The 25,840-nt window shown below is 41.2% G+C and overlaps 1 protein-coding gene across 4 annotated transcripts in view; it reads left to right on the top strand.

Annotated features, from left to right (window-relative positions):
• The window catches only part of NNT (nicotinamide nucleotide transhydrogenase), a 92,300-nt gene continuing 66,460 nt past the window's right edge, over nt 1–25,840 (top strand). The window contains exons 1-6 of one of the 4 annotated variants that reach the window (XM_005221530.5): nt 1–232; nt 4,997–5,200; nt 11,197–11,426; nt 14,586–14,803; nt 19,112–19,199; nt 23,668–23,756. In XM_005221530.5, coding sequence (XP_005221587.1) covers nt 5,050–5,200; nt 11,197–11,426; nt 14,586–14,803; nt 19,112–19,199; nt 23,668–23,756 — 776 coding nt within the window. In that variant the 5' untranslated portion in view covers nt 1–232; nt 4,997–5,049. 4 annotated transcript variants of the gene reach the window in all.

Here is a 25,840-nt window from a genome sequence, read left to right as displayed (position 1 = left end):
AAAGAAGTACACGGCTTTCCGTGGGCGCGCCATTGGAAGACCCGTCCGCATATGTGTGTTAATTTTCGGGCCTTGACATCGTTTCGGAAGCATTTAACTCCACCTCTCCATCCGGAATTAAAAACAGCGCTCCCATTCCCGCCCGTCACCACCTCCTGGCCGCCTCTCACTTTCTTTTTGGTCTTCTGTTTCAGAAGTTCTGATTTTTCCTAGAGAGCTAGAGGAAAGCCAGGTAACAAAAGTGGAGTTTTATTACTTTATTTGCTCTGGTGGGACACTACAGGTAGTCCCACTTTGTTCCTGGCTCTCCAGAAGACAAATGTGGCCGTTGGCAAATTCAGCGCCCGCGCTGGGCTCCAGGTTTGATTGACAAGGACGGGCGGAGGGATCGCACGGAGGCGGGGCCGAGGAGCAGCAGGTCGAGCCCGAGACAAAGAGGGTTTTGGCAGCCCCGGGAGAAGAAGCAAGGGTTCCTTGGGGTAACTGGTCTTTGCGCTTTAAGGGGCATTTCGTGCAGTCGCTTTCTCATGTGAAGAGAGGGTGGGCGGGCGGACGGGCGGGCTGGTGGAGGGGGCCGGTCGGGAAGAAGGGCCTGGCGAGGAGGGGAAGGTGGGGGCGGACGGGGAACCCGGGTCGGGGCACCCGGGTCGGGGCGGACGGGGAACCGGGGTGGGGGCTGCGCCGCGGTCACGTGGTCTCCGCAGCAACGGGGTTGGGGCTGTTCTTCCGGGTTGCTGGCGCCGCGGGGCTGCAGCCCGGGTCTGCCAGCGCGGCGTCCCCTCGCGGCCCGCGGACTCCTGGCCTCCCCGCCAAGGTGAACGTCAATGCGCGGGCAGCCCGGGCACGCTCCTGGGGCGCAGCTGGGGAAGGGGCGTGGGGCTGGTACGGAAGGTCGAGGTCCCCGAGGTGGGAAGGAGACCTGTCAAGGAGCCGCTGGGGGCGGGGTCGGCAGTGACCGGGGCGCCGGGTGTACTCGGGAGCCTGGGGCCGGGCCTCGAGGGCCCTCTTTCTGGTCTCAAGCTGGGGTGACTGGGAAGCGAGTCGGGGGTGGTGGATTCGAGAACTGGGTTTTCGCCGCAGAGGGCAGGGAACGAGGTGTCAGCTGTTCAGATGCAGATTTTGGAGCTTTGGGGGGATGGGGCTGGAGTTCTACGAGGTCCTTTCTGCTTAAAGGATGGGAGGAGGGTGGAAGGTCATAGAGGACTTTCGGTAAGTGGTGCATCCAGAGAGGTGGCACCTGGACACCCCGAAACTGTTCTTGAACCCGGAGAGAATTTGGGGTGGGTGACCGGCTGGAGACACAGGTGGTGGTGTTGAAAGTTTTAAGTGTATGGGGGGGTGGGGCAGGCTGGTGTTGGTCTGGGCGAGCCTGTACTGGGCTTAGAGTGGGGTCTGGGCTGGCGATGGGGGAAAGATTGTGTAGTGGGGCTGAGCTGATTCGAACTCCGGAGGCGGAAAGACTATTATGCCGCCGATCTCCACCAATCGGCTTCAGAGGAAGGTTATAAATAGCGGTCCCTGGCAGATATTGGCCGGGTGGCAGTTTAGTTCCCGAGGGAGGAGCTTGAACCTGTGGGTTTGAGCGAGGTCACACTGCCTGCTAGTCTAAGCTTTGGTAGGGTATTGTGTCCTTGGTTGGCATGTCTCGCTTTTAAAAGCGTGACTTGTTTATTACAGTTGCAGGTGCCCTTTATTCGCCCTCTGGTGCAGAGAAGTCCTTTAAGGAATCTGTAAGGAGTCTTGTAGGACAGGATGTATTCGGAACAGTGAGGGTTGTGTGCTTTTATTTAAAATGTTTCCCTCTTCTTCTGCAAACTGTGGCTGTTTAAAAATTAAAAAAAAAAAATTGAATTGGCAGTTTAGGATTGCTTTCTTATCAGCAAGTGTGCTCAGGCTGCTTACCTCTGCTGATGGAATCACTTTTCCGCAAAGCTACATAGCCTTTAATTTTTAAAGGAAATTTCCTGAAACTCCTTGGGAAATATATTCATAGAACCCCAGGCTTCAGGTTATCTAACTCTAGTTACACATTCACTGAATCAAACAATACTTGTTGATTTCCTCTATTTTGTGCAAGGCCCTGGGCCAGAGGTAATACTAAAGTGAATACTGATAGCAGTAAAGATACTGTGTCCTTTTAATCCTCACAGTGACCCTACAAGGTACTGTTATTATTTTCCCCATTTTAAAGGTGATGAAATCAGATACAGAGAAGTTCAGTGACTTGCCAAGGTGACATAGCTAATGCGTTGCAGGTGGGGTTTCCAACTAAGAGTTCACACTCTTAGCCTCTATGTTATCCTATCTCAGCTTCTTGCCTCCAAAGATTTTTTAATCTATTAGGGGAGATACCAAAATGACTTACATTAACTGGTGGTGTGAATGCCCCAATTTTCAGTTGTAAAGTTGCTGTCCATTTCTTAATAGCCATAGAAGCACATGGATAATAAAACAGCAGAGAGCTTTCAAGTGAAGTTAGGGGAAGATGTAACAATTAAGAGAATGGCTCTTGAATAACAGCTCTCTGTGTCTGCAGTTCCTCCCCATCTGAGGATTTAGCTAACTGCACACTGTGTATATTGTACTATTGATATTTACTATTGAAAAATAGCCACCTAGGAGCAGACCCATGAAGTTCAAACCCTGTTGTTCAAGGGTCACCTCTACTGTCTTTGCTGTAAACAAGTACTTGGCTGTGATAACATGGTCCAGATATTCTCTGAATATCTTTCAGGGTCATTTTTATTTGAGTTAGGCTTAGTGACATTTTCTTGACACTAAACTACTTCCTTATGAACTGTCTTATATGCTCATAACTTGAATCAAGTAGAATTTGGGGGAGCACATGGTCTCTGAAGGCCTTGGCTATGTTGATGCCTGATGTCAGGGCTCTGTTCAACATCAAATTACAATTTTTTAAGTAGACAGGGCAAATTTTGCAGACTCCAGGCCATGAAACAGGACTTCAGCTTTAGAGCATTGCAAAATCTCCATCTAATGATAAAACTTCTAGAGCCTGATTGTGCCCTTCAAGGGAGCTTTCCTGCACTCCTTTTATAGAAGAGCAGACTGAGGTGCTTAGAAATTCAAGCCAAACAGCCAGTGAGTAGCAGGTTTAGACAATACCCGGGCTGCATTATAACTAGCTTTGTTATTTTGCTGATGAGGTCTGGGTAAGCCTGACCAGTGAGAATGGTGGTTATTGGGGAGCTGGGATGATCCAGGAAGAGAAACTAGGGTAAATGAGGAGATTGGGCTAGGACTAGGTCCTTGGTAGTGGTAGGAAAAAATTTCTCTTTCGACAGGAATTATCTTTTGTATATCTTTGGATCTCCCTCAGTTCTTGGCATAGATTCGGTGAATGTTTTCAGTGGGTGGCTGAATTTTGAACTTGTTTGTTCTCCATTCTCAGCCATGAATAACTCTAGAAGTGACCTCTGAATGAACGAGGAGGGTATTTATTGATTCAGGGATGCTTTAGAAAGACTGAGATGAAATGACATATATGGAAATACTCTGAAAATAGAAAATCTTCTATCAGCATGTAAAGAATTATTCACATTTTTGGTTGCATGCCTGGACACATCTTATATGCTCCCTTTTCCTTAGCTTTGTTCATAGTATTCTCTCTTTCTCAAGTGCCTTTTCCTTCCTTTTCTTAGCCCTGTAGGAGGATATGATCTTCTTTGATGCCTCAAAGAACTTTGGACTTGTGTTACTCTGCTTTCTCTGTTATTGCTTGTTGACTTTTCTTATCTCCAGGTCTGTAACCGATTCCAGTTTAATTCTACAGATGCTCCTAATGGCTATGCCTCTGAGACTCAGCCCTCCGTGTGTTTACTGAATTAAAGAGCATCAAGAATAAGCACTACCTGGATTGAGCATTTCTATTCCCAGTGTTGCTTTATGGTATTTGCAGGAAGTGGCTTCAAGGACTTGTGGCAGTAGTTATGACATGAAAAATGAGTTAGACCCTTCTTCCTCTAGAGGCCGGAAGTATGTTTTTGGAGGCTGCTGGGTTTGGGTGCTGGGTCCCAGAAGGGCCCGCATCATGGGGCAGAGCCTAAAGGCATAGTAAGTGGAGTTAGCTGTGGTTGACTGAGAAGAGTTCCTTCACATTTTTGAAGGAAAGAGCATTGGGAGTCAGGGGGATGGTGGGAGAACCTTCTGTGTACTCCCCAGGATCTGCCAGGGAGGTTGGAGAAAATAGCCACTGAAATCTCCAAAACAGCAAAGGTCAATGCCATTTCACCTAGCTCATTTAGAGCTGACAAAAATGGGCCTCAAGTGGTAAGAACCACTCACAGAATTCCTAGTTACGCCCACATATGCAAGCACAAACCTATGTGATAAAGTTAACTATGGAACTTTTTTTTCTTTTTTTAAAAATTGGAGTTGTATTTTGTGCATGTTAAATTTTCTTGAGATGTATGCCTGGCAAACATGAATCTCACTCAGTCACGCTGGGTTTGGGGTGGGGGTGTGTATGTCTCTCAGGATGTATAGCCTGCTGCGCTGAAAAGGATGGTGGGGTTTTCTGTATTGTATAGTGGCCAAACAAGTACTGCTGTACTATTTAGACAGTCTAAGGAAAGCTAAGGGGAATTTTGATTTTGTGCAGTTTTTGCTGGACAAACTGAGATGATAACTTTCATGTATGATGTGACTGGACTTTATACCAACTTTTCTTAACTTTCCAGCTACATTAAAGATCACTTAGACTTATGTGACCTAGCTTGGAATTGAATAATGAGTTTATAACTACAATTTTAAGTGGGAAAACAGATTCCAAGTTTTAAATACCTAAATTGGAAACAACCTTTTGAAGCATCTTCTTTAAGTAAAGGACTTGGCAAGTAAATTCTTTGTAGATGCCCACGTTTAACTGTTATTTTCCAACCTCTCTCAATTTGCTTTTTTTAAAAAAAGGTTTTTGATGTCCAAAAGGCAAAGTATATTGTTCTCAGCACATACATTTTTGCTTTCTTTCCTTTAGTGATTTACCTTTAAGGACATTGGGGATCCAGAAAATCGGGAACTTCTGTGAACATGGCGAACCTACTGAAAACAGTGGTGACTGGTTGTTCATGCCCTTTCCTCAGCAATTTGGGGTCCTGTAAGGTTCTACCAGGGAAGAAGAATTTTTTACGAACATTTCATACTCATCGGATACTGTGGTGTAGTGCCCCTGTAAAACCAGGTAAAGTCTCACTTTGAGTCATAGAAACAATAGATCTGATGATGGATAAATCACGCAGTTTTATAGCCCAGTGCTTGTGAGTGGTCATTTTGAGTAAAAAACCGAATGAGTGCTTTCTTATATTTTCCATGTACGGAAGTTCTTGGCTGTCAGTGCTAACAGAGAAGAATATACAATAGAAAAAGAAAAATGTTAAATAAATTGAGTTTATACCCAGGAAACCATTGGTCATAGTAACCATTTCTCCTAGTAGCTCTTCCTCTTTCCTAGTTGGTATTGGGGAGTCATACCATACATGGCTTAATGATGCTTAAGAATTAGGAACTAAACAGATTGATTGATCTGCATTAATGTTTCTGGATTTAGTAAGTGGCAGCTTCATCTCAGTTGCTCAGGGCAGAAACCTTAGAGTCATTCCCAGTGCTTATGATCGGTATAGATCAGCTCTACATTGTATCTTGAATCTGTTATTTTCTCACCATCACCACTTTTACAATCCTGGTCCAAGCCTCCATCACCTGTTACCTGGACTATTGCATTAGTCTTCTAAGTGGTCTCTGTGCTCTTTACCTCTGTCCCTGCCAACAGTCTGTTCTGTACAAGACAATGAGGATTATCTTTTAAAAATGAAAGATCATGTTACTCTTTTCTTCAGAATTTGCCACCAGCTTCCTAGCTCACACAGAGTAATAGCTGAAGTCTTCCAGTGGCCTACAGGCTTTCTCTGCTAGGACTCCCACATGCTTCTGTTTTGTGGTACAAGCCAAAAGGAGGAGAGGCTAAAAGGGGAACCTTTTAAGCTGTGTCAGATCCCTTTAAGTATCTTGCCCAAAGACCTTTCTAGCACTCTGTCTATATACCTCATTGGCCAGAACTCAGGTGGCAATATGTTGCTTTAAGGGAGACTTGGACATTTAGCCTTTTATTCTAGATGGCAACATACTTAAATAAAAATAACATTCTGTTATTTTTAGGGGAGGAACAGCATGGATATTTGGGAGGTATCAGAAGTCTTTGCCATATAGAATGATTCTCTTTTTGTTTGTAGGACTGTTTGTGCATTAAGCATGCCTAAATTGCCAAGTGTTTTCAGTTCTTATGTCTGCCTTTGGTAGATTTCATAGCCTCTTTTCTTATTCTCACGTGACAAGTCATTATTGGCAGGGTACCTGCCCTTAAGAGCTCTCAGCCTTATCTTCAGATTAAGTGTTCTGGAAGGCCAGATTATCCAGTGTGATAAGAAAGTGTATAAAGCAAAAGTCAGTAACTACACTGAGTACACGGGAATTGCCCTTGTAAGTGAAAGTATGTACTTCAAGATCTCTATTATCAATTATGAGTAAGGCTTTTTTTGTTTGCTTAATTTCTGTTCTTGACTATTTCCTAGATAGTTATTTTTTTAATCTCTAAAAGATGAGGATTCTGTTTATTCCTTAATATAGCCACAATTTCATTAACACATTGAAAAGCTTGAAAAGTAATTTCAGTCAGTTTTAATATTTTCTCAAATTTTTTTTTTAAACAGATGCCTAGTTCAAATTATGATCCAGAGTCCATGTGCTGTATTTACTTGCTTGTCTCTTAGGTCTCTTTCAGTCTGTATGTGCCTCTTCTCTCTTTTCTTTTTATTTGTTGAAGAATTTAGTTGTCCTGTAGAATTTCCCACATTATTCCCTTAGTATTATTTAACTAGGTTTCTTGTATTTTCTGTAATATTTAGCTAGATCTCAAGGCTTGATCTGACTCAGGTTTGCCTTTTTCAGCTAGTGTACTTCATAGGTGATGTTATGTACTATCTGTTGTATTACATCAGGAGGATTGATCAGTGAGTTTAGATGTTGTCAGTGTGATCTATCTTTTGTGAAGTTCCCATTGATTTTTCACTCAGAGGCACTAGCAGCGGTTTAATTGATTGTTAACTAAATATGTGATTTTATCAGTAGCTTTAATATCCTATCATTTTATCTTCATTTATTAGCTAGAATTTTTCTATTAAAAAAACTTTCCTTCTGTTACAGTCATCCCTTGGTATCCATGGGGGATTGGTTCCAGACCTCCCGTGAATACCAGAATCTTTGGATGCTCAAGTTCCTCATATACAATGGTGTAGTATTTGCATATAATCTACATAGATCCTCCTGTATACTTTAAATCATCTTTACGTTTCTTATCTTGAGGTTAAATCATCTTTAGGTTGAGTTCCCTGGTGGCTCATATGGTAAAGTGTCTGTCTACAATGCGGGAGACCCAGGTTCCATCCCTGGGTTGGGAAGATCATCTGGAGAAAGAAATGGCAACCCACTCCAGTACTCTTGCCTGGAAAATCCCATGGATGGAGGATCGTGGTAGGCTACAGTCCATGGGATCGCAAAGAGTTGGACACGATTGAGTGACTTCACTTTCTTCCTTAGGTTACTCATGATGCCTGTGTGTTAAGTCACTTCAGTCGTGTCTGACTCTGTGTGACCCTATGGACCGTAGCCCACCAGGCTCCTCTGTTCATGGGATTCTCCAGGCAAGAATACTGGAGTGGGTTGCCATGCCTTCCTTCAGGTGATCTTCCTGACCCAGGGATCGAACCCGCAGCTCTTATGTCTCTTGCATTGGCAGGCGGGTTCTTTACCACTAGTGCCACGATACAATGTAAAAAATCTAAGTTTGCTTTTCAGAACTTACGGAATTTATTTTTAATACTTTTGATCTGCATTTGGTTGAATCTGTGGATACAGAGTGCATGCATGCTAAGTCACTTCAGTTGTGTCTGACCCTCCTGCATTGGTAGGTGGGTTCTTTACCACTAGTACCACCTGGGAAGTCCGTGGATAAGGAGGGCCAACTGAATTTAGTTACTCTGAGGTTGTATGGAAAAGGTGGGTAGATGTTTGATCAGTGTTCAGTATTTACTAGTTTTGCTCATCAGTTGGTTCTCTTATGTATTCATTTTCTACTTCTGCTGTATTAGGTGATTACAAACCAGCTTCATATGACACATTTATTTTATTATCTTATACTTCTGGAGGCCAAAGCCTGAGATGGTTCTCACTGGTTGTCAGCAGGATGCATTCCTTCCAGAGGCTCTAGGGGAGAATCTGTCTCCTTGCCTTTTCCAGTTTCTGGAGACTGTCTACGTTTCTTGGCTCATGGCCTGTTTCTCTGTCTTCAAAGCCAGCAGGATAGCATCTCCAAATTTTTCTTTGACTCTGACTCTTTTGCTCCCTTCTTTCACATTTAAGGATCCATGTGATATATTGAGCCCACCCACATAATTTAGAATATTCTCCCCGTTTCAAGGTCAGTTGATTAACAACCTTAATTCCATCTGTTACCATAATTCTCCTTTGCCATGTACTGGAACGTATTCACTGATTCTGAGGATTAAGACATGGATATATTTGGGAGACTATTATTCATCTTACCACATATTACTTTCTCCAAAGTTGAGAAGCTTTTAGCAAATATTTATTTTTTGAATATTTTTGAATTTTGAAATATTTATTATAATGAATGCATGGATTTTAGCATCTTTATATGTATTTTATGACATTTGAAATAAATTATTTTCCTTTTTGATGCTCAAATTGTCTCATATCTGGCCAGTGGAAGCCCTTCCAGGTTGGTTCCTAAATCCTTTTGATGTGACTTTGTCTGTCTTCGGTAACTTCCTTGGCATATGATATGTAGGACCTAGAGAATTTGAGGTTGTCCAATGAGTGAACTCTAGATAAGTTTATATAATTAATTTTTCACCTTAATCCAAAAATTTGCTATCTTTCAGTTATTTTCCTCTCTCTTAAGTGGAGAGGAAGATTCAGCATGTGTTTGCCTTTGGCTTACTATCAATTATTACTGCTTAAATAGTATGAGATCTAAGACTGTATGTCCAAATGCAGCTATTTTTAGGTTGATTTAGTCTCTATAAAGTTTCACTTAATAAGTTACTCTGAGGAGATATTTTGATTTACCTTTTTATTATATATATTTAAAGTTTAGATTGCTAGAGTAAGTTTTCTAGACTTTAATAAGACATACAGAAGCAGATGCTCTTCATTAAAAATACTGTTTATGCCCATATATTGAGTAAAACAACAGAAAAAAAAAACTAGTGTATTTTAGCTAAGGCTGGTCTGAACTGTATATAAATAATTTGTTGCTGTTCAGTTGCTAAGTTGTGTCCGACTCTTTGCAACTACATGGACTGCAGCATGCCAGTTTTCTCTGAAGGTGAGGTTTTCCAGGCAAGAATACTGGAGTGAGTTGCCATTTCCTTCTTCAGGGATAAATAATTTAACTGTGTTATACGGGTTCTTCTGTGTTGCAGGGAACAGAATCACAGCAGGTTATGTTTTGTGATGAGGTTTTATTTTTGTTGTATGGACTTTTGGGAAGTATGGAGCACAGGGAACCGTTCTTCTCCTTCTTGGAGAAGAGGGGTGTTATTCTGGATTTCATTGCTGTCACTCTTTTCCATCTGCATGCCCACAACCAACGTTTCTGCTGTTGTGGCTGCTGACCCTCTCCCTTTGATTACCTTGTGGCTCTGTTTACAAATAGTTGCTGCGTCATTCTACTCTCCTGGTCCTTTTGGTGGGTCTCATGTCCCGTTTCTCTCTGAGAGATCCTGATTGGGTTGAATAGTCATTGGCCGACATGGAGTATCCACAGGGCAGAGTTCCTCTATAAGTTGTCTCATGCGCTACTGGTTTCCCTTCTGTCTGGCCTGTAGACTGTTATCTTTAACCCATCTGCTGACCCCCTGGTCTAATCAGGTATGACCAAGAATAGATGATGCACAAACTGGAATCAGGATTGTGGGGAGAAATATTGATAACCTCAGATGGGCAGATGACACCACCCTTATGGCAGAAAGTGAAGAGGAATTAAAGAGCTTCTTAATGAAAGTGAGAGAGGAAAGTGAAAAGCTGGCTTAAAACTCAACATTCAGAAAATGAAGATCATGGCATCTGGTCCCATCACTTCATGGCAAATAGATGGGGAAACAATGGAAACAGTGACAGACTTTATTTTCTTGGGCTCTAAAATCATTGTGGATGGTGACTGCAACCATGAAATTAAATGACACTTGCTCCTTGGGAGAAAAGCAATGACAAACCTAGATAGTGTATTAAAAAGCAAAGGCATTACTTTGCTTACAAAGATCCATGTAGTCAAAGCTATGGTTTTTCCAGTAGTCATATATGGATGTGAGAGCTGGGCAATAAAAAAGGCTGAGCGCTGAAGAATTGTTGCCTTCGCACTGTGGTGCTGGAGAAGACTCTTGAGAGTCTCTTGGATAACAAGGAGATCAAACCAGTCAATCTCGGATGAAATCAACCCTGAATACCCATTGGAAGGACTGATGCTGAAGCTGAAACTCCAGTACTTTGGCCACTTGATGCAAAGAGCCGACTCATTGGAAAAGACCCTGATTCTGAGAAAGATTGAAGGCAGGAGGAGAAGGGGATGACAGAGGATGAGATGGTTGGATGGCATCACTGACTCAATAGATATGAGTTTGAGCAAGCTCTGGGAGATGTTGAAGGATAGGGATGTATGGTGTGCTGCAGTCCATGGTGTCGCAGAGTCAAGACACGACTGAGTGACTGAGCAACAGTTACTTCCGTCTTCCTTAAAGATAAGGACCAGGGGACCATAAACCACAGAGGTTTAGTTTAATGAGTGGAGTTAGTTTGTTGAGTGGCCTTTCAACCCATTTTTTTCCCTACGAATAAGCTAAGCTAGCTAGTTATATGCCTCGAAGAAAGCCATTTGGTTAAATATTTAGGATTTTCAGGAGAGTAGGTGTAAGAATTTCCTATCATCTATCAAAAAAAGTTAAAAAATTATGATTATGAATCAGGAACATCACTTTGAACAGCAGCCTGTACATGTAGTGTATTTTGAACAAATTTCCCATTTCCATTTTCTGAACTGCATTATTAAAACTTTGAATTTTGGTGTTGTTTCTTACCAAATTTTTTTTTTTGTCTTTGTTGTAGGAATTCCATACAAGCAACTAACTGTTGGGGTCCCCAAAGAGATTTTCCAAAATGAGAAGCGAGTGGCATTGTCTCCTGCTGGCGTTCAGGCCTTGGTCAAGCAGGGGTTTAATGTTGTTGTGGAATCTGGCGCAGGTGAAGCTTCCAAGTTCTCAGATGATCACTACAGAGCAGCAGGTGCCCAGATCCAAGGGGCGAAGGAAGTGCTGGCTTCTGATTTGGTGGTCAAAGTAATTATTCCTTTCCCCCTTCCATTTATGGCTTGCTGACTTTTCTAAATCTTCTTGTAGAAAGATTACTTCTTGTACCAAGATTAAAGTACTTTCTCTTTTGTTACAGTTTTCATACTTTCAAATGATGCTTTTTTCCTCAAAGAAATGATTGCATGTTGTGACTATTCTTCACGTTTCAGTAGAACTTTTATGAAAGTGAAAGTGTTGGTCACTCAGTCATGCCCGACTCTTTGTGACCCCCTGGGCTGTAGCCTACTAGGCTCCTCTGTCCCTGGAATTCTCTAGGCAAGAATACTGGAGTAGGTTGTCATGCCCTCCTCCAGGGGATCTTCCCAACCCAGGGATCAAACCTGGGTCTCCCACATTGCAGGCAGATTCTTTACTGTCTGAGCCACCAGAACTCAGAACTTTTATGAGGCAATGTGAACTATATTACTATATTTAAGCACGAGAAAAGAAGAAATGATCTTCTTTCTTACATTTGCTCTGTGGAATTTCCTTATTGGCTAGGTAACATTCGTACCATATGGTTCCTATATGTCCACATTACCCCTGGGTGAGTATTTGCTGCTGCTGCTGCTGCTAAGTCGTGTCAGTTGTGTCCGACTCTGTGCGACCCCATAGATGGCAGCCCACTAGGCTTCCCCATCCCTGGGATTCTCCAGGCAAGAACACTGGAGTGAGTTGCCATTTCCTTCTCCAGTGCATGAAAGTGAAAAGTGAAAGTGAAGTCGCTCAGTCGTGTCCGACTCTAGCGACCCCATGGACTGCAGCCCACCAGGCTCCTCTGTCCGGGGATATTCCAGGCAAGAGTACTGGAGTGGGGTGCCATTGCCTTCTCTGGGGTGAGTATTTAACTCCTACTAGAATAGTAAGAGGCAAAGAACTCCTTGGACTGAATGCACAGTGGTATTCTGATATCTTGAAGGATCATAGGTCAGTGATTTAACTGATGTAAGTATTATTTCCAGAGGGCAGGACTATTCTGGAAAAAGTAACGTTGGGCTTAGAATAGACTTACCTACTTTAATAAAAGGTCTTAAGGTAATGTGTAATAGAGAGCTATATGCTAAAGAACTTTACAAATAAAATCTGAAGTAAAAAATCATGTAGAGAAAGGGAAACTGTATCAAGAGTATAACATAGATGAGCTGAACAGTAACTTAAATCTTAAGTCTTCGGTAACCAAGCCACGTGGGGCAGGGTGGCTCAGGGGTAAAGAATCCGAGTGCAACGCAGGAGTCGCAGAAGGTGCAGGTTCAGTCCCTACATCAGGAGGATCCCCTGGAGGAGGGCCTGGCAACCCATTCCAGTATTCTTGCCTGGAGAATCCCTGTGGACAGAGGAGCCCGCTGGGCTATAGTCCATATGGTCGCAAAGAGTCAAACATGACTGAAATGTCTTAACACGCAACCAAGGCAAGTAGTGAGGTATGGATTAAATAAGCATGTTTATCAGGTTAAAATAGTCTCACTTTTCTAGGATAGACCAGCTTTTTTCCTACATTAATTTCTAAAGGGGAATCAATACCTAGGCTTTTTTACATATAGTCAACTGAATAACTTGATAGGATCTTACATAGTGTTTTTTGCAGGAGACACAAAACTTTTCTATAGAAAATTAATAACAAATTTATGATATGGAAATAAATAGTAATTTAAGTGTTTAAGCATTTAGGTATACTGATACTTGAGATAACAGTATAATAAAAGCTTAGGGGAAAATCGAAAAATAAGTGTAATCCATTCTAATGTATGTTTTAGGGATCAAAAACCTTTTGAGGTACCCCACAAAAAGAGGTTACTAGGTGCACGTAAGCTTTAGAAATGCTATGTGTTTCCTGTAGATTCACAATGTGTATGAGCCATGTTAAAGACACTGAGGAATCCTGTAATACGAAAACTTAAATAATTTTATATTTGTAGTAATAAACTACTTGACCTAGGGTCTCTCTTCTGAGACCTCTCTTCAAGCCTGTTAATATTCTGAGGAATTTGTTACCCCAAAAAGCATCTTCAGGGAGACATTGTGTTGGCTTCACTCACTCAGATGTCAGCAGTTTCAGCTAAGCATTTGATAGGGGCCAGGAGAATTCAAAGTTGTCCTCTAATGTTTATTAAATCTATATTATAGATTCTCACTGAGGAAAAAAATAGACCTTGTCAGAGAGTCTTAATTAAAGTCCAGAGCCTAAAATCACACGCATCACCACAGCAACAACTGAAATGGGAATGACAGATAAAGGTGTTTCATAGGTAAATTGAGATGAAATGCTGTTAAATGAAAGTATTGACCTAGTGTTTGTGTTTCATTTCCTTTTAAAACAGAAGTCCTAGAGCTGTATTTGTTCTGTGCTTTCTAGCCTAAGAGCACTGCTGTTGCAGATTGGGAGCTAATGAAATGATACACTTTAATTGAAGGTTGACTTTGAACAGGGATGTAAAACACATTTTAAAACACCTTTTTAATTGGAAGTTTTAAAAATTTGGCTTGAAAAAGTAGACAGTTGAAACTTTCAGGCATGTATAGTGTGTGTCATTGACTTGATTCAACGTAACAGAGTACGTTGCAGCTTTTTGCTTAAACCCAACTCAGCAAGGCTACTGGTTTGAGTTGTGTCCATCTGTAGATTTTTCTGAAACTTTAAGGTGGCATAAATCTATACACATGACATGGAGATTTTAGTTTATGATGTTCTTAACTTCTAACCACTCCAAATGTTTATGCTTGCAAATTAACAAGAATTGAATCTTTGAACATTCAACAAAAGCTTACTGTCTGTTTATTCTAATGTTTCTTAATTTTACCAGAGTAGTGGATTTTGGGACAACAGATTTGTTGTAGAACCTGTTTCCCCCAAAAAAACAGATTGTTGTTTTTTTTAATTCCTCTACCTGTCATTGTCAAACCTGTCCTGACACTATTTCCAGGTATGTGTGCTTGTTACTCAAGACTAGGTCATAAGTTCAGTCAGATAATCAGTGGCATAAATTTCTATGTGCTTTATTTTATTTAGGAATTGAGGAAGAAATTTTTTCATGAGAGATTATTTCTGGAGTGTTATTTCAATAATGGTATATTATTTTAGTTGTCTTGTTTACTTAAAAATAAGATAAAGGTATTTACGTTTTTAATCAGTGACATTTTTCCCCCCAGGTGCGAGCCCCTATGCTTAACCCAACATTAGGTGTTCATGAAGCTGATCTTTTAAAGACATCGGGTACACTGATCAGTTTTATTTACCCAGCCCAAAATCCAGACTTGCTAAATAAACTGTCCAAAAGGAAGACGACAGTTCTGGCAATGGACCAGGTTCCAAGAGTCACAATTGCTCAGGGATATGATGCGCTAAGCTCCATGGCCAACATTGCCGGGTAGGTTGATTGTTTTCCAGTTGAACAAGAGCACAGTGGTGCTACAGAAACGTGCTCACTACAGCTCTTCTCTCTTACAATGATTTTACTTGTAGTGGCTAGGAGATTGCAGCCTTCCAAGAGTGTGCTTCAGTTACTTTTAAGATTCGTGTTGTTCCACGGTCATCAGTAGGAAATGGCTATTCACTTTGCCTGCTATTGTACATTACTTTTTAATCTTCATGGGCAGAAGGGAAGTAGTATTTCTTTCTACCAAAGGAAATGACTTTTTTTTCAAATGTGTGCTTATTTTTCTTAATATCTGTTTTCATGAAAAACTGCATGGTAAGTAAACCATAGTCTTAGCAATTTATAATTATCCAAAAGCTTTAATGTAGTAAACTCATATTTTACTAAAGTCAATAGCAAGGGTAGTGATAACAATTTAGGACAAATGGTTTAAAATTCACATAAGTCTAGTACTGTTTTTAAGACTGTTATTTATATAGAATGAGAAAGGGTGCAATGTAGAAAGTCTTATTTTAGTTTACTAATTATGAGGCTTCTGAATCTATGCTTAAAAAGTACTTCTGATTTCTGAATACATAATGTTCCAATTTTTTTTCTTTGGAACTTATTTGTACTTTAATGGTGATATACTGTATTTCATGTGTGTGTGTGTGTGTGTGTCTATGTATATATTAGTTGAAATTACAGTTTTATTGTGGTATAATTGTCATAGAACATTGTTTCCACCTTAAAATTTATACAATGATTTGATATATGTATATATTGTGAAATTATTACCAGACTAAGTTTAGTTGACATAAATTACTGTTGTCATAGGGTCAAAAATGGTAGAACATTAGCAGTTTCATATGGTCCCATCTAATATATACATATTGATAGATTTAGCACTTTAATTACATTTTGCCTAGGGAAATTTATAAATTATTTAATAAATAGGGAAAATGTCTGCACTCGAGGAAATTTCATCTTAGGTCAAAACCCATGATAACTAAAGGCTAACCGTGGCCAAGATGGCAATAAACTTCATTTGCCTGCCGGCCTGAATGCATTCCCCGTCTATTGCCAGGACTCTGTGTTGAGAATTCTAGGACCCATTCAGCTCAGAGGAATGTGTCTCTGACTGAGTAACAGTCATGTGTGCCTATGCCTGCCACAGAGCAGGGACAGGCATAACTATGTAAGTGCAGTATATTGCTGACTCTGCCTGGAGAGTGGGGAAAATCTGGAAATCAGATGATGTTTATGAAATCAGCTTATCTAAGAAACGAATTAGATTTTAGGCAGAAAACGATTAATAGTGGCAACTTGCTAATATGAGTGAGGCACCAACAAATGAAAAAAATTTAAAAATAAAACGATATAGGAAGAAAGATAACCTGAATAAAGACTTTTACAGCTGACCTAGGAGCCAAAAGTTTTCTTAGGTTTCATATCTTAGATGTAGCATATCAAATGTGCTACAGATTCTTCTCTGGATTCCAGCTGTTCATTTTTGATGTGAAAGAGATGCAGTAAACAAAAATGACAAATAGAATACATTTTGTTTCCTTATGTAATATGACAAATGATTGGTTTGAAGATTTTTTTGTGATGTGAATTAATGCAGAGGGACAATGTAAACTTTTGTCACATTTATTTAGTTTCTGAAAGAGCTTATGCAGTGTGGGACTTAAAATTTTATATAGGAAAGAAAGTGTCATTCAGTTGTGTCTGAATGGCCTATAGTCTGCCAGGTTCCTCTGTCCATTCAGTTGTGTCTGAATGGCCTATAGTCTGCCAGGTTCCTCTGTCCGTGGAATTTTCCGGGCAAGAATAATGGAGTGAGTAGATATTCCTTTCTCTAGCAGATCTTCCTGACCCAGGGATTGAACCCCAGTTTCCTGCATTGCAGTCAGATTCTTTACCATCTGAGCCATCAGGGAAACCTTTATGTAGGAAATGAACAATGTGAAGTTTTAAGGATGGTGTTGCTTTGCACATGTGCGAAAGGTTATCCCAGTCAGTAGCTCTAGATCGGTGGTTTTCAGCTGCAGAATCTTTTGAGCAAATGAAACATGAGGGAATATAGACAAATCCAATAATTCAAGTGGCCTTAGTTGAATTAATGCTTTCTTGGTGGTTCAGACAGTAAAAGAATCTGCCTGCAATGCAGGAGACCTGGGGTTGATCCCTGGTTCAGGAAGATTCCCCTGGAGAAGGAAATGGCAACCCACTGCAGTATTCTTGACTGGTGAATCCCATGGACAGAGGAGCCTGGAGGGCTATAGTCTATGGGGTCGCAAAGAGTTGGACACGACTGAGCGACTAACACTTCACTTCAGTTGAATTAAGGGACAGAAGGGTATCCAGAAACACTGTGTCTCTGTTTTCCTTCCCATCCATGATGCTCTAATAGTTGGTTGAAGTGTGAGCTTTTGGAGATCCAGGGACACAGTTTTAAAGAATCACTGTCTTAGGTCCTGAGCTGATATATGCAAAAGGCGTAGTTAGAGATGAATCGTCTAGTATACTTACCCGTATTGCTGCTGCTGCTGCTGCTAAGTCGTTTCAGTCGTGTCCGACTCTGTGCGACCCCAGAGACAGCAGCCCACCAGGCTCCTCCGTCCCTGGGATTCTTCAGGCAAGAACACTGGAGTGGGTTGCCAATTCCTTCTCCAATGCATGAAAGTGAAAAGTGAAAGTGAAGTCGCTCAGTTGTGTCTGACTCTTCTCGACCCCATGGACTGCAGCCTACCAAGCTCCTCCGTCCATGGGATTTTCCAGGCAAGAGTACTGGAGTGGGGTGCCATTGCCTTCTCCGACTTACCCATACAATATGTGATAAATCATTATCTAACTCACACACATAGGCGTGTTACTGTGATGACATGCTCCTCCTAGTTCACTGTGTTCATGTGAGCCTTTTTGCTCTCCTCCAAAACAGGCCCACTTTTATCACTTTTCCCCACTACCAACGTTTTCTTGTACATTTCCTGTGTAATCTGTCTGGTTTTTTTTTTTCCCCCCAATACAGCAACTAAATCTTTTAATCAAAATTAATTTCTTCCCGTGGCCTTTGAGTCTTTATCATCTTTGCTCTCTGAAACTTTTTATCACTTGGATTCAGAACTAACAAGTAATATAATCATTAAAATATTTTTTCTTGCTATAAGTAATAGTAGTAACTATTACATGCTTTTGCATTGATTATTATAAATTTGTTTTACAAAAATATGACCAGGTAAAGGTTTTTTTGTCAGCTAGTAGGTGGATCTTATCATCATAATGCTTGCATTATGATTATAATCTTTGCATTATAATGATAAGGTAGAGTGTTTGTTACTGAGTGTGCAAAAGTACCTTTTAAGTATAAAATAATATGAAAATGAAATTAATGTAATAGGTAATTTAATGTAGTAAAAATACCCAGTAAAGAAAACTTGGTATAAATTGCTAGTTTTTGATGTATAGAGTGTTTCTTTAGCTAAAAACATACTTGCCAGGCACTTATTGTGATTCTTTATGGTAAGGGCTTTACTGAATTATCTTATTCAGTCCTTAAAACAACTCTAAGAGACCCTTATTGTCCCCAGTTTAGAGATGAGGAAACCAAGAATTAGAGAATTAAAGAAATTTGCCCAAGGTCACAAAACTAGTTAGTGACAGAACTCAGATTCGAATTAGATCGTGCTGTCTCAAAATATGACAGTTCCAACCATTAGAGATCAGGGGAAGTGTTTTTGGTTATGAGGTTGGAATTTTGTTATGTATGAACAGATAGCCAACCTCATTTTTTAATTTTAAAGATTTTTTCCCCATATTATATAAATGCTACACAGTCATCAAAGAAAATTTGGATGATAAAGTAAAGTTTAAAGTACCTGTAGTCCTAGCTGCCAAAGCAAACTGTTGTTAGCATTTTCTTGTCTTCCCTTCGCTTCTCTTATTTTATCCGAGCTAATTTTCTGTAGTGGTCATCATGAAGTCAGAGAGCATCATGGGTAAGAGTGTGTCTGCAGGCAGGATGCTAGGGTCAGATGTCTGGCTCTGCCATTTAATAGCTGAGGGACCTCGGTCAAGTCTCTTTGTCTCTCCATGCCTCAATTTCCTCACCTATAAAATGAAGATTATAGTTATATTTATCCACAGGGTTGTTGTGAAGATCAAAGGAGTAAGTATATATGCAGTACCTAGAGCTGTTTTTGACAGATAGTACTTACTGTATAAATTTTAGTTGTTCTCTAATAATTTTGATAATATAAGCTTAAGTTCTTTAATTTTATAGACTTATTTATCCACTTATTTGTCTATTTTCCTAAGTTACAAGGCTGTTGTACTAGCAGCAAATCATTTTGGACGGTTTTTTACTGGTCAGATCACAGCTGCTGGAAAAGTTCCTCCAGCTAAGGTAGGTTAAACTTTTAATGTTTCTTTATAGTGTGAATTAATTAAAGGCAAGGATATATACAGTTATTTAAAAATTTTGGTTCTCTGTTAATGTCACAGTGATAACTTTTGTGTCACGTGTAATATATGGTGGCGCCTCAAAGTTGCTTAAGATTACTTGGGAAAAAAAGAATTTTTGACATTTCTGGAAGTTCTAAGGTTTTTTTTTTCCCTTTCTGTTTTTTACTTTCTAACTTGAATTCTTAAAGGGATTTGGGTGACTTATTACTAGTTTTTTTAAAACTTCGTGACACCATTTAGCAAGCTCTCAACTTCCCAGTGATTGTGACATTTTGGCTTGGGAAGGACTTGGTTTTCTCACTTTTTGCCAAATTTTGGGTCAAGAGGACAGTAAATAGTAGGTGGTGTAGTCAGAGTATTTGGCAGGGGGAAAGGCTGCAGTTTCTTTAATCTATATTTAGAGCAGAGAGGAGCAGGAGATAGGTCAGGGTGGCTAAGTGAAAGAATAGATTATGCTGTGACCTTCAAGGCCACATGTCGTAAATGGCAGTATAAGCACTTTGGTAAAGTATAGGAAACAGGACCTTAAATATTGTCATCTATCTGCAGAGTACACTTTGGGGGGTATAGGTGTACTTGGTGCTTCCTGCTTTTACGTTCTTTGTAATATCAATCCAGAGCTCTCACACAAAAGAAATCCGGAAAAAATGAAAAAAAAAAAACAATAGCAGCTTTGAGAACTCTAGTATATATGCTAGTGTGTAAATAGTGTCTCTGTATATCTATCTAGTATATTATATAAATTATATGCTGGATTATATACTATATAATATATATATATATACACTGAATAGTTATATGCTAGATTTCTAGTATATATACTAGTAGATATATATATCTAGTATATAGCATAGTATACCTAGTATATAGCTTCCCAGATGGCGCAAGTGGTAAAGAACCCACCTGCCAATATAGGTGGACTTAAGAGATGCCAGTTCAGTCCCTGGGCTGGGAAGATCCTCTGGAGGAGGACATGGCAACCCACTCTAGTATTCTTGCCTGAAGAATCCCATGGACAGAGGAGCCTGGCAGGCTGCAGTCTATGGGGTCACACAGAGTCAGACCTGACTGAAGTGACTTAGCACACACATATGTTTAGTATATAGTATATATATCTAGTAGATATATGTATATATCTACTAGGATATATACTAGAAATCTAGTATGTAACTATATAGTATATGTATTATATAGTATATAACCCAGTATATAGTATTTTACTTTAAAAACAGAGCAGGTGGGACTTCCCTGGCGGTCCAGTGGTTAAAGTGTCACGCTTCTACTGCAGAGTTTGATCATTGGTCAGGGAACTAAGATCCCTCATGCCTTGTGGTGCGGCCAAAAAAATCAACCCCCCTCACCAAAAACTCCCCCAAAAGAGTCCAGGTGAAGCAGGTGAAGATGATGGCAAGTGGTCCAAGTGGAGCCAGAACACTTAACAAGAACATACAAAGAGACAACGCAGAGGTCTGATACGTAAGGTGATTACATCCGGACTTCTTTCTTAGGATCATAAGTAAAGGTCTAGCCCTCATGGTGGTCAGAAGTTGGCTGCTGTTCTTAAACTGGCTGAATGCTTTGATGCACAATCCACTACTCAGTTTTGGTTAGAACCTTTCTGGAATTATATGAAAGTTGAGAGGAAAGCTGTGATTATAAAAGATTAAAAAGTGAAACAGAAGACAAGGAGTAAAGGAAAGAGAATCAGTCAGCTTTTAAAAGGTGGAAAAGTGACTGTCTTTACTGAGAATTTAAACTGCAGCATAAGAGATTTTAGTTACATGTCACAAACACTTTCCTGATATCAAAGAATTAGATAATAGATGGCCTTTTCAGGGTAGAATGAATATTTTGAGTTTCCTTTAAACATGGAGTGTTCTTACTTGTCCAGAATGAGCTAAAATCAATTTGTTGATGGCTGTGATATGCCAGGCACTGTTGTAGGAGCTGGCAATATGGCATGAACAAGACAAACAAAATCCCTCCCATATGTAACTTACATTCTAGTAGGGCCCACAGAGAGGAAATAAACCATCAAACAAATATAGGAGATTTTTTAATATATGGAGGAAATGAACAGGATGGTATGGTGGGTGGGTAATGGGAGCAGGCTACTGTAGTTAGGGTGATGGGGAAAGTGCCTGTAGCATTTAAGTTGGGACCTCAAGGATGGGAAGAAAGAAAGGGGGGTTCGGGATTCTGGGCCAGGGGAGAAGCACCTTTAAAGACACTGTGATGGGATGGAATTCATTGTGCTCGAGGAGAAATGAAGGAGGCCTCTGGTCTTGGGGTGTGGTGAGTGAGGTGAAGTGTGATCTGAGATGATGTTGGAAAGGGAGGTCAAGGCTGGATGACGTGGGTCCTGTCTTCTTGGTCTTGTCTCAGAATTCAGATTGTCTTGCAGATGCGGGAAAGTCTGATTTAGGACTGTTTTGGAAAAAATCCACTCTTGCTTGTGTTTCTGATACTTCCTGTTACCAAATTTGTGGGGATTTTCCCCACCCCAGGCACTCCTCCGGCACCAACTGGGCACCCTACGGTTTCACTGAATTCTCCCACTGTCTACTTGGAGGTAGCGTCACATCTCACAGGTTAAGGGCTCAGGCCCATAGGACTGCCCTCACCTCTCAGATGCCAGTCACAAGTCTAGATTGCTACCTATGCTTCTGACAGGTGGGCTGTAAACCAGAGGTTCCCAACCCCCCTCCTTCGGTTTGATTAATTTGCTAGAGCTGCTCACAGAACTCAGGAAAACAGTTTACTTCCTGTTGATCAGTTTATTATGAAAGGATATGATAAAGGATAAGATGAAAGTCCTGTTGGGAGAGGTGAGCAGGGCAGGTGGGAAAGGGTGTGGGGCTTCAGTGCCCTCTTTGGGCCCTACTCCTGGAAGCTCCCAGAACCCTGTATTTTGGGGATTTTTATGGAGGCTTCATAAGTAGGTATTTACTCCACTTCCAGCCTCTGTTCCCTCTCTGGAGAACGGATTCTGTCTTTTAAATTATGGGATCTTTTGTTATTTCTTGATTCAGGATAACTTGGCCCAGTCTGCTTTGCTTTCTTTCTCTCTCTCTCTCTCCCTTCCTTCTTCCTTCTTTGTTTCTCTTTTCCTTCCTTTCCAGGGATTGGGCTTTGGTATGTGGAGTGGGATGGTGCCTTGGGGCCCAGTAGCATCTTATTCCCTCTGGTCCCTCTTTGTCTCCCTTCCTGTAAATCCCCTCTGCTCCTTAAACAAAGCATTCCCATTAAGATTGATAAATGAGATCTCTAAAACACTGCCCAGAGGTCACTGGAGCACAGTTCCACTAGCCTAGTCTTCTTGAAGAGGTGCAAGAAGTGGGCATGATGGGTGGGTGGGAATTTATAAACTTCACTGTATCTGTGGGTGTCTCTCTCTCTCTTTTTTTTAGCAGGAACAAGGAGTTGCCTTCAATTGACTGCGAAGTATAATAGGGACTTTTCTCTGGAAGGCACATTCTAGGCTAGAGACAACATTGTTCTTAGCTTGTTTAGAATGAGGAGACTCTTGTTTCTGAGGAATTCTTTGATTTCCTTGGCTCCAGTCCTGCCTTGGTTAGAGGGATTAGTTACATTGGTTTGGATTTCAGGTACAGTTCATTCACAATGGATCAAAGTTAGGCACTTGGTTCCCTCTCTTTCTTGTAGAAGCATTTGAGCTCAAAATAGGATTAGATGCTTCACAAAGTTGTACCCATCTCTGAAACTTATTTTGATGTTTTATGAGCATAAAGAAATATTACCCTGGGGATTCTATTAGAAGTAGCTTTGATATGGTGGGGAAGAACCGTCAGTCTTTAATATTCCCAACACTGCTGATGCTGTATATAGCTTTTACAGTGAGATGCTGGGTATCACACTGTTTTGTGAAGTTGTTCTAAACTTTACTTTTTTTTAAGATTTACTTAATTGTGACTGTTTTGAGTCTTTGTTACTCTGCATGGGCTTTCTTTAGTTGTGAGCTGGAGCTGTTTCTCTTTGCGGTGTGCGGGCTTCTCATTGCGGTGGCTTCTCTTGTTGCGGAGCGCGGGCTCTGGGGCTCCTGGGCTTCAGTAGTTGTGGCTCAAGGGTTTGGTTGTTCCTTGGCACGTGGAATCTCCCTGGACTAGGGATCAAACCCGTGTCTCCTGCATTGGCAGGTGGATTCTTAACCACTAGACCACCAGGGAAGCCCTATTTTAAACTTTTGAAAAACAGTGGTGGTCCAGTTAAAGGGTAGTCTATCCACTCAGTACATTTTCTGAGGACTGAATATCATCACCAGCACCACTGGGTGTAATGGTGGATGCTAAGTGTGATACCTGGCCCTGAGAGGTACTGGCTGATGATTTTACATAATCACTTGATCATGAACTGTATTTTAAACACGCGGGTTCTGTTTTCTCTCCTAGATTCTGATAGTTGGTGGTGGCGTTGCTGGGCTGGCTTCTGCAGGTGCAGCCAAGTCCATGGGTGCCATTGTTAGGGGATTTGATACAAGGTGAGTGCTATACTCGTGATTGCTTTAAGGTAAAAACATTTTGCTTCAGGTGAATATTATGTTTTCCTTAGAATTTATAAACTGAAGTAGTGCATTGAAACTGTTGTATGACTTCTTTCCATTTAAAAATATTTCCACTTTTTCACAGTTTACTCAAAGTGAAAATGTATTACTTAGTGGGGAAAAAATTTTAAGGACCCAGACACAGTACATCAGAGACTATTTAAAAAAAGAAAAAGAAAACAACTCACACTCAGACTTGTATTTTCACGTAGATTAGCAATGGGACCAGATGGCAGGGTTTGCTAATCTCTCTCCTGACTTTCTTCTGTTTCTCTACTGTGTTTTATTTCTGCTTGAAATGTGTTTAGGCACTAGGTAGGGCTTGAAACGGAGAAGGCAATGGCACCCCACTCCAGTACTCTTGCCTGGAGAATCCCATGGACGGAGGAGCCTGGTAGGCTACAGTCCATAGGGTCGCTAGGAGTCGGACACGACTGAGCGACTTCACTTTAACTTTTCACTTTCATGCACTGGAGAAGGAAATGGCAACCCACTGCAGTATTCTTGCCTGGAGAATCCCAGGGACAGAGGAGTCTGTTGGACTGCTGTCTATGGGGTCGCACAGAGTTGGACACGACTGATGCGACTTAGCAGCAGCAGCAGCAGGGCTTGAAAAAAGGTGTTGTGAGTTTGAAGAAGGGGAGTAGTATGAGCAACATCTTGCAGAGCAATAGCGGGGGTGAAGGGTAGGGGGTTGAGAGGCATGCTCTGCGTTGAAGGATGGAAGCAGGTGAAGTATATTGGGCAGCAGTAGAGCCTCCAGATGAAAGTACTTGATTATGTCCATTGCATATTTGTTTAAAGCAGACACATCATCATTTTCCTAGGATTTCTTTAAAAGAGAAGTTTGATTAGAATTGTTCTTCATTTCAGGCTGCTGTATAGCACAGGGAGCTTGGTTTGGAGCTCTGTGATGACCTAGAGGGGTGGGGCGTGGGGGGAGTGGGGAGGGAGGTCCAACAGGGAGGGAGTACATGTATACACATAGCTGATCACTTCACTGTACAGCAGAAACTGACACACACGTTGTAAAGCAATTATACTCCAATAAAAAAAATACATGAAAAAAAATGTTCATTTCAGAACACACTTTTTTGTTGTTGTTTAATCACTAAGTCATGTTAGACTCTATTGCAGTCCTGTGGACTGTAGCCTGCCAGGCTCCTTCTGTCCATGGAATTTTCCAGGTAAGAATACTGGAGTGGCTTGCCCTTGCCTCCTCCAGGGGATCTTCTTGAACCAGGGATTGAACCCTCGTTTCCTGCTTGGCAGGTGGATTCTTTACCACTGAGCCACCTGGGAAGCCCTGTCACTTTCTTAAAGTGTAAGACAGTGGATTATTGGGACTTCTCTGTGGTCCAGTGGTTAAGACTCCACACTTCCACTGCAGGAGGCTTGGGTTTGATCCATATTGTGGAATTAAGATCCTGCGTGCTGCTCGGCCAAAAATAATTCAAAAGATAATGTATTATATCTGAAGTGAAAATCCGGGGGAAGGACTCCCTTTTCACACTAGAGGCAGCAGCTCATCACTCATCAGGGCTATCCAGGACCAGGATCTTTCTGTCTCTCTCTGCTGTCCTCAGTTCTGGCTGAGGTATGAACGTCCTTGTTCAAGCTGGCAGAAATGGAGAGAAGCTCATGTTCATCCATGCCTTACTTTTCCTGCCCTGCCTTCTACATCCTACCTGACCGTGGCGGTTATCATGGGGCTGAAGGGCTTAGACCACTAACTACTGTTTCCCAAATTTCCCTGATGATAAGAATGACCTGCAGCTCTTGCTAAAAATAGAGATTCTGGTCCCTCTGCTGGAGATTGTAATTTCAGTGGTTCTGGAGAGGAGCTTGGCAATTTGAATTTTTTTTTTACTTTAATTTTTTAACTTTACAATATTGTATTGGTTTTGCCATATATCAAAATGAATCCGCCATAGGTATACATATGTTCCCCATCCTGAACCCTCCTCCCTCCTCCCTCCCCTGAATTTTTAACAAGTACTTGGAGTGATTGTTGTCATTAG

Source organism: Bos taurus, chromosome 20 (assembly GCF_002263795.3).
Source record: "Bos taurus isolate L1 Dominette 01449 registration number 42190680 breed Hereford chromosome 20, ARS-UCD2.0, whole genome shotgun sequence".
Lineage (NCBI taxonomy): Eukaryota > Metazoa > Chordata > Mammalia > Artiodactyla > Bovidae > Bos > Bos taurus.
Note: the sequence above shows the minus strand (reverse complement) of the source record. Positions and strands in the feature narration are given on the sequence as shown.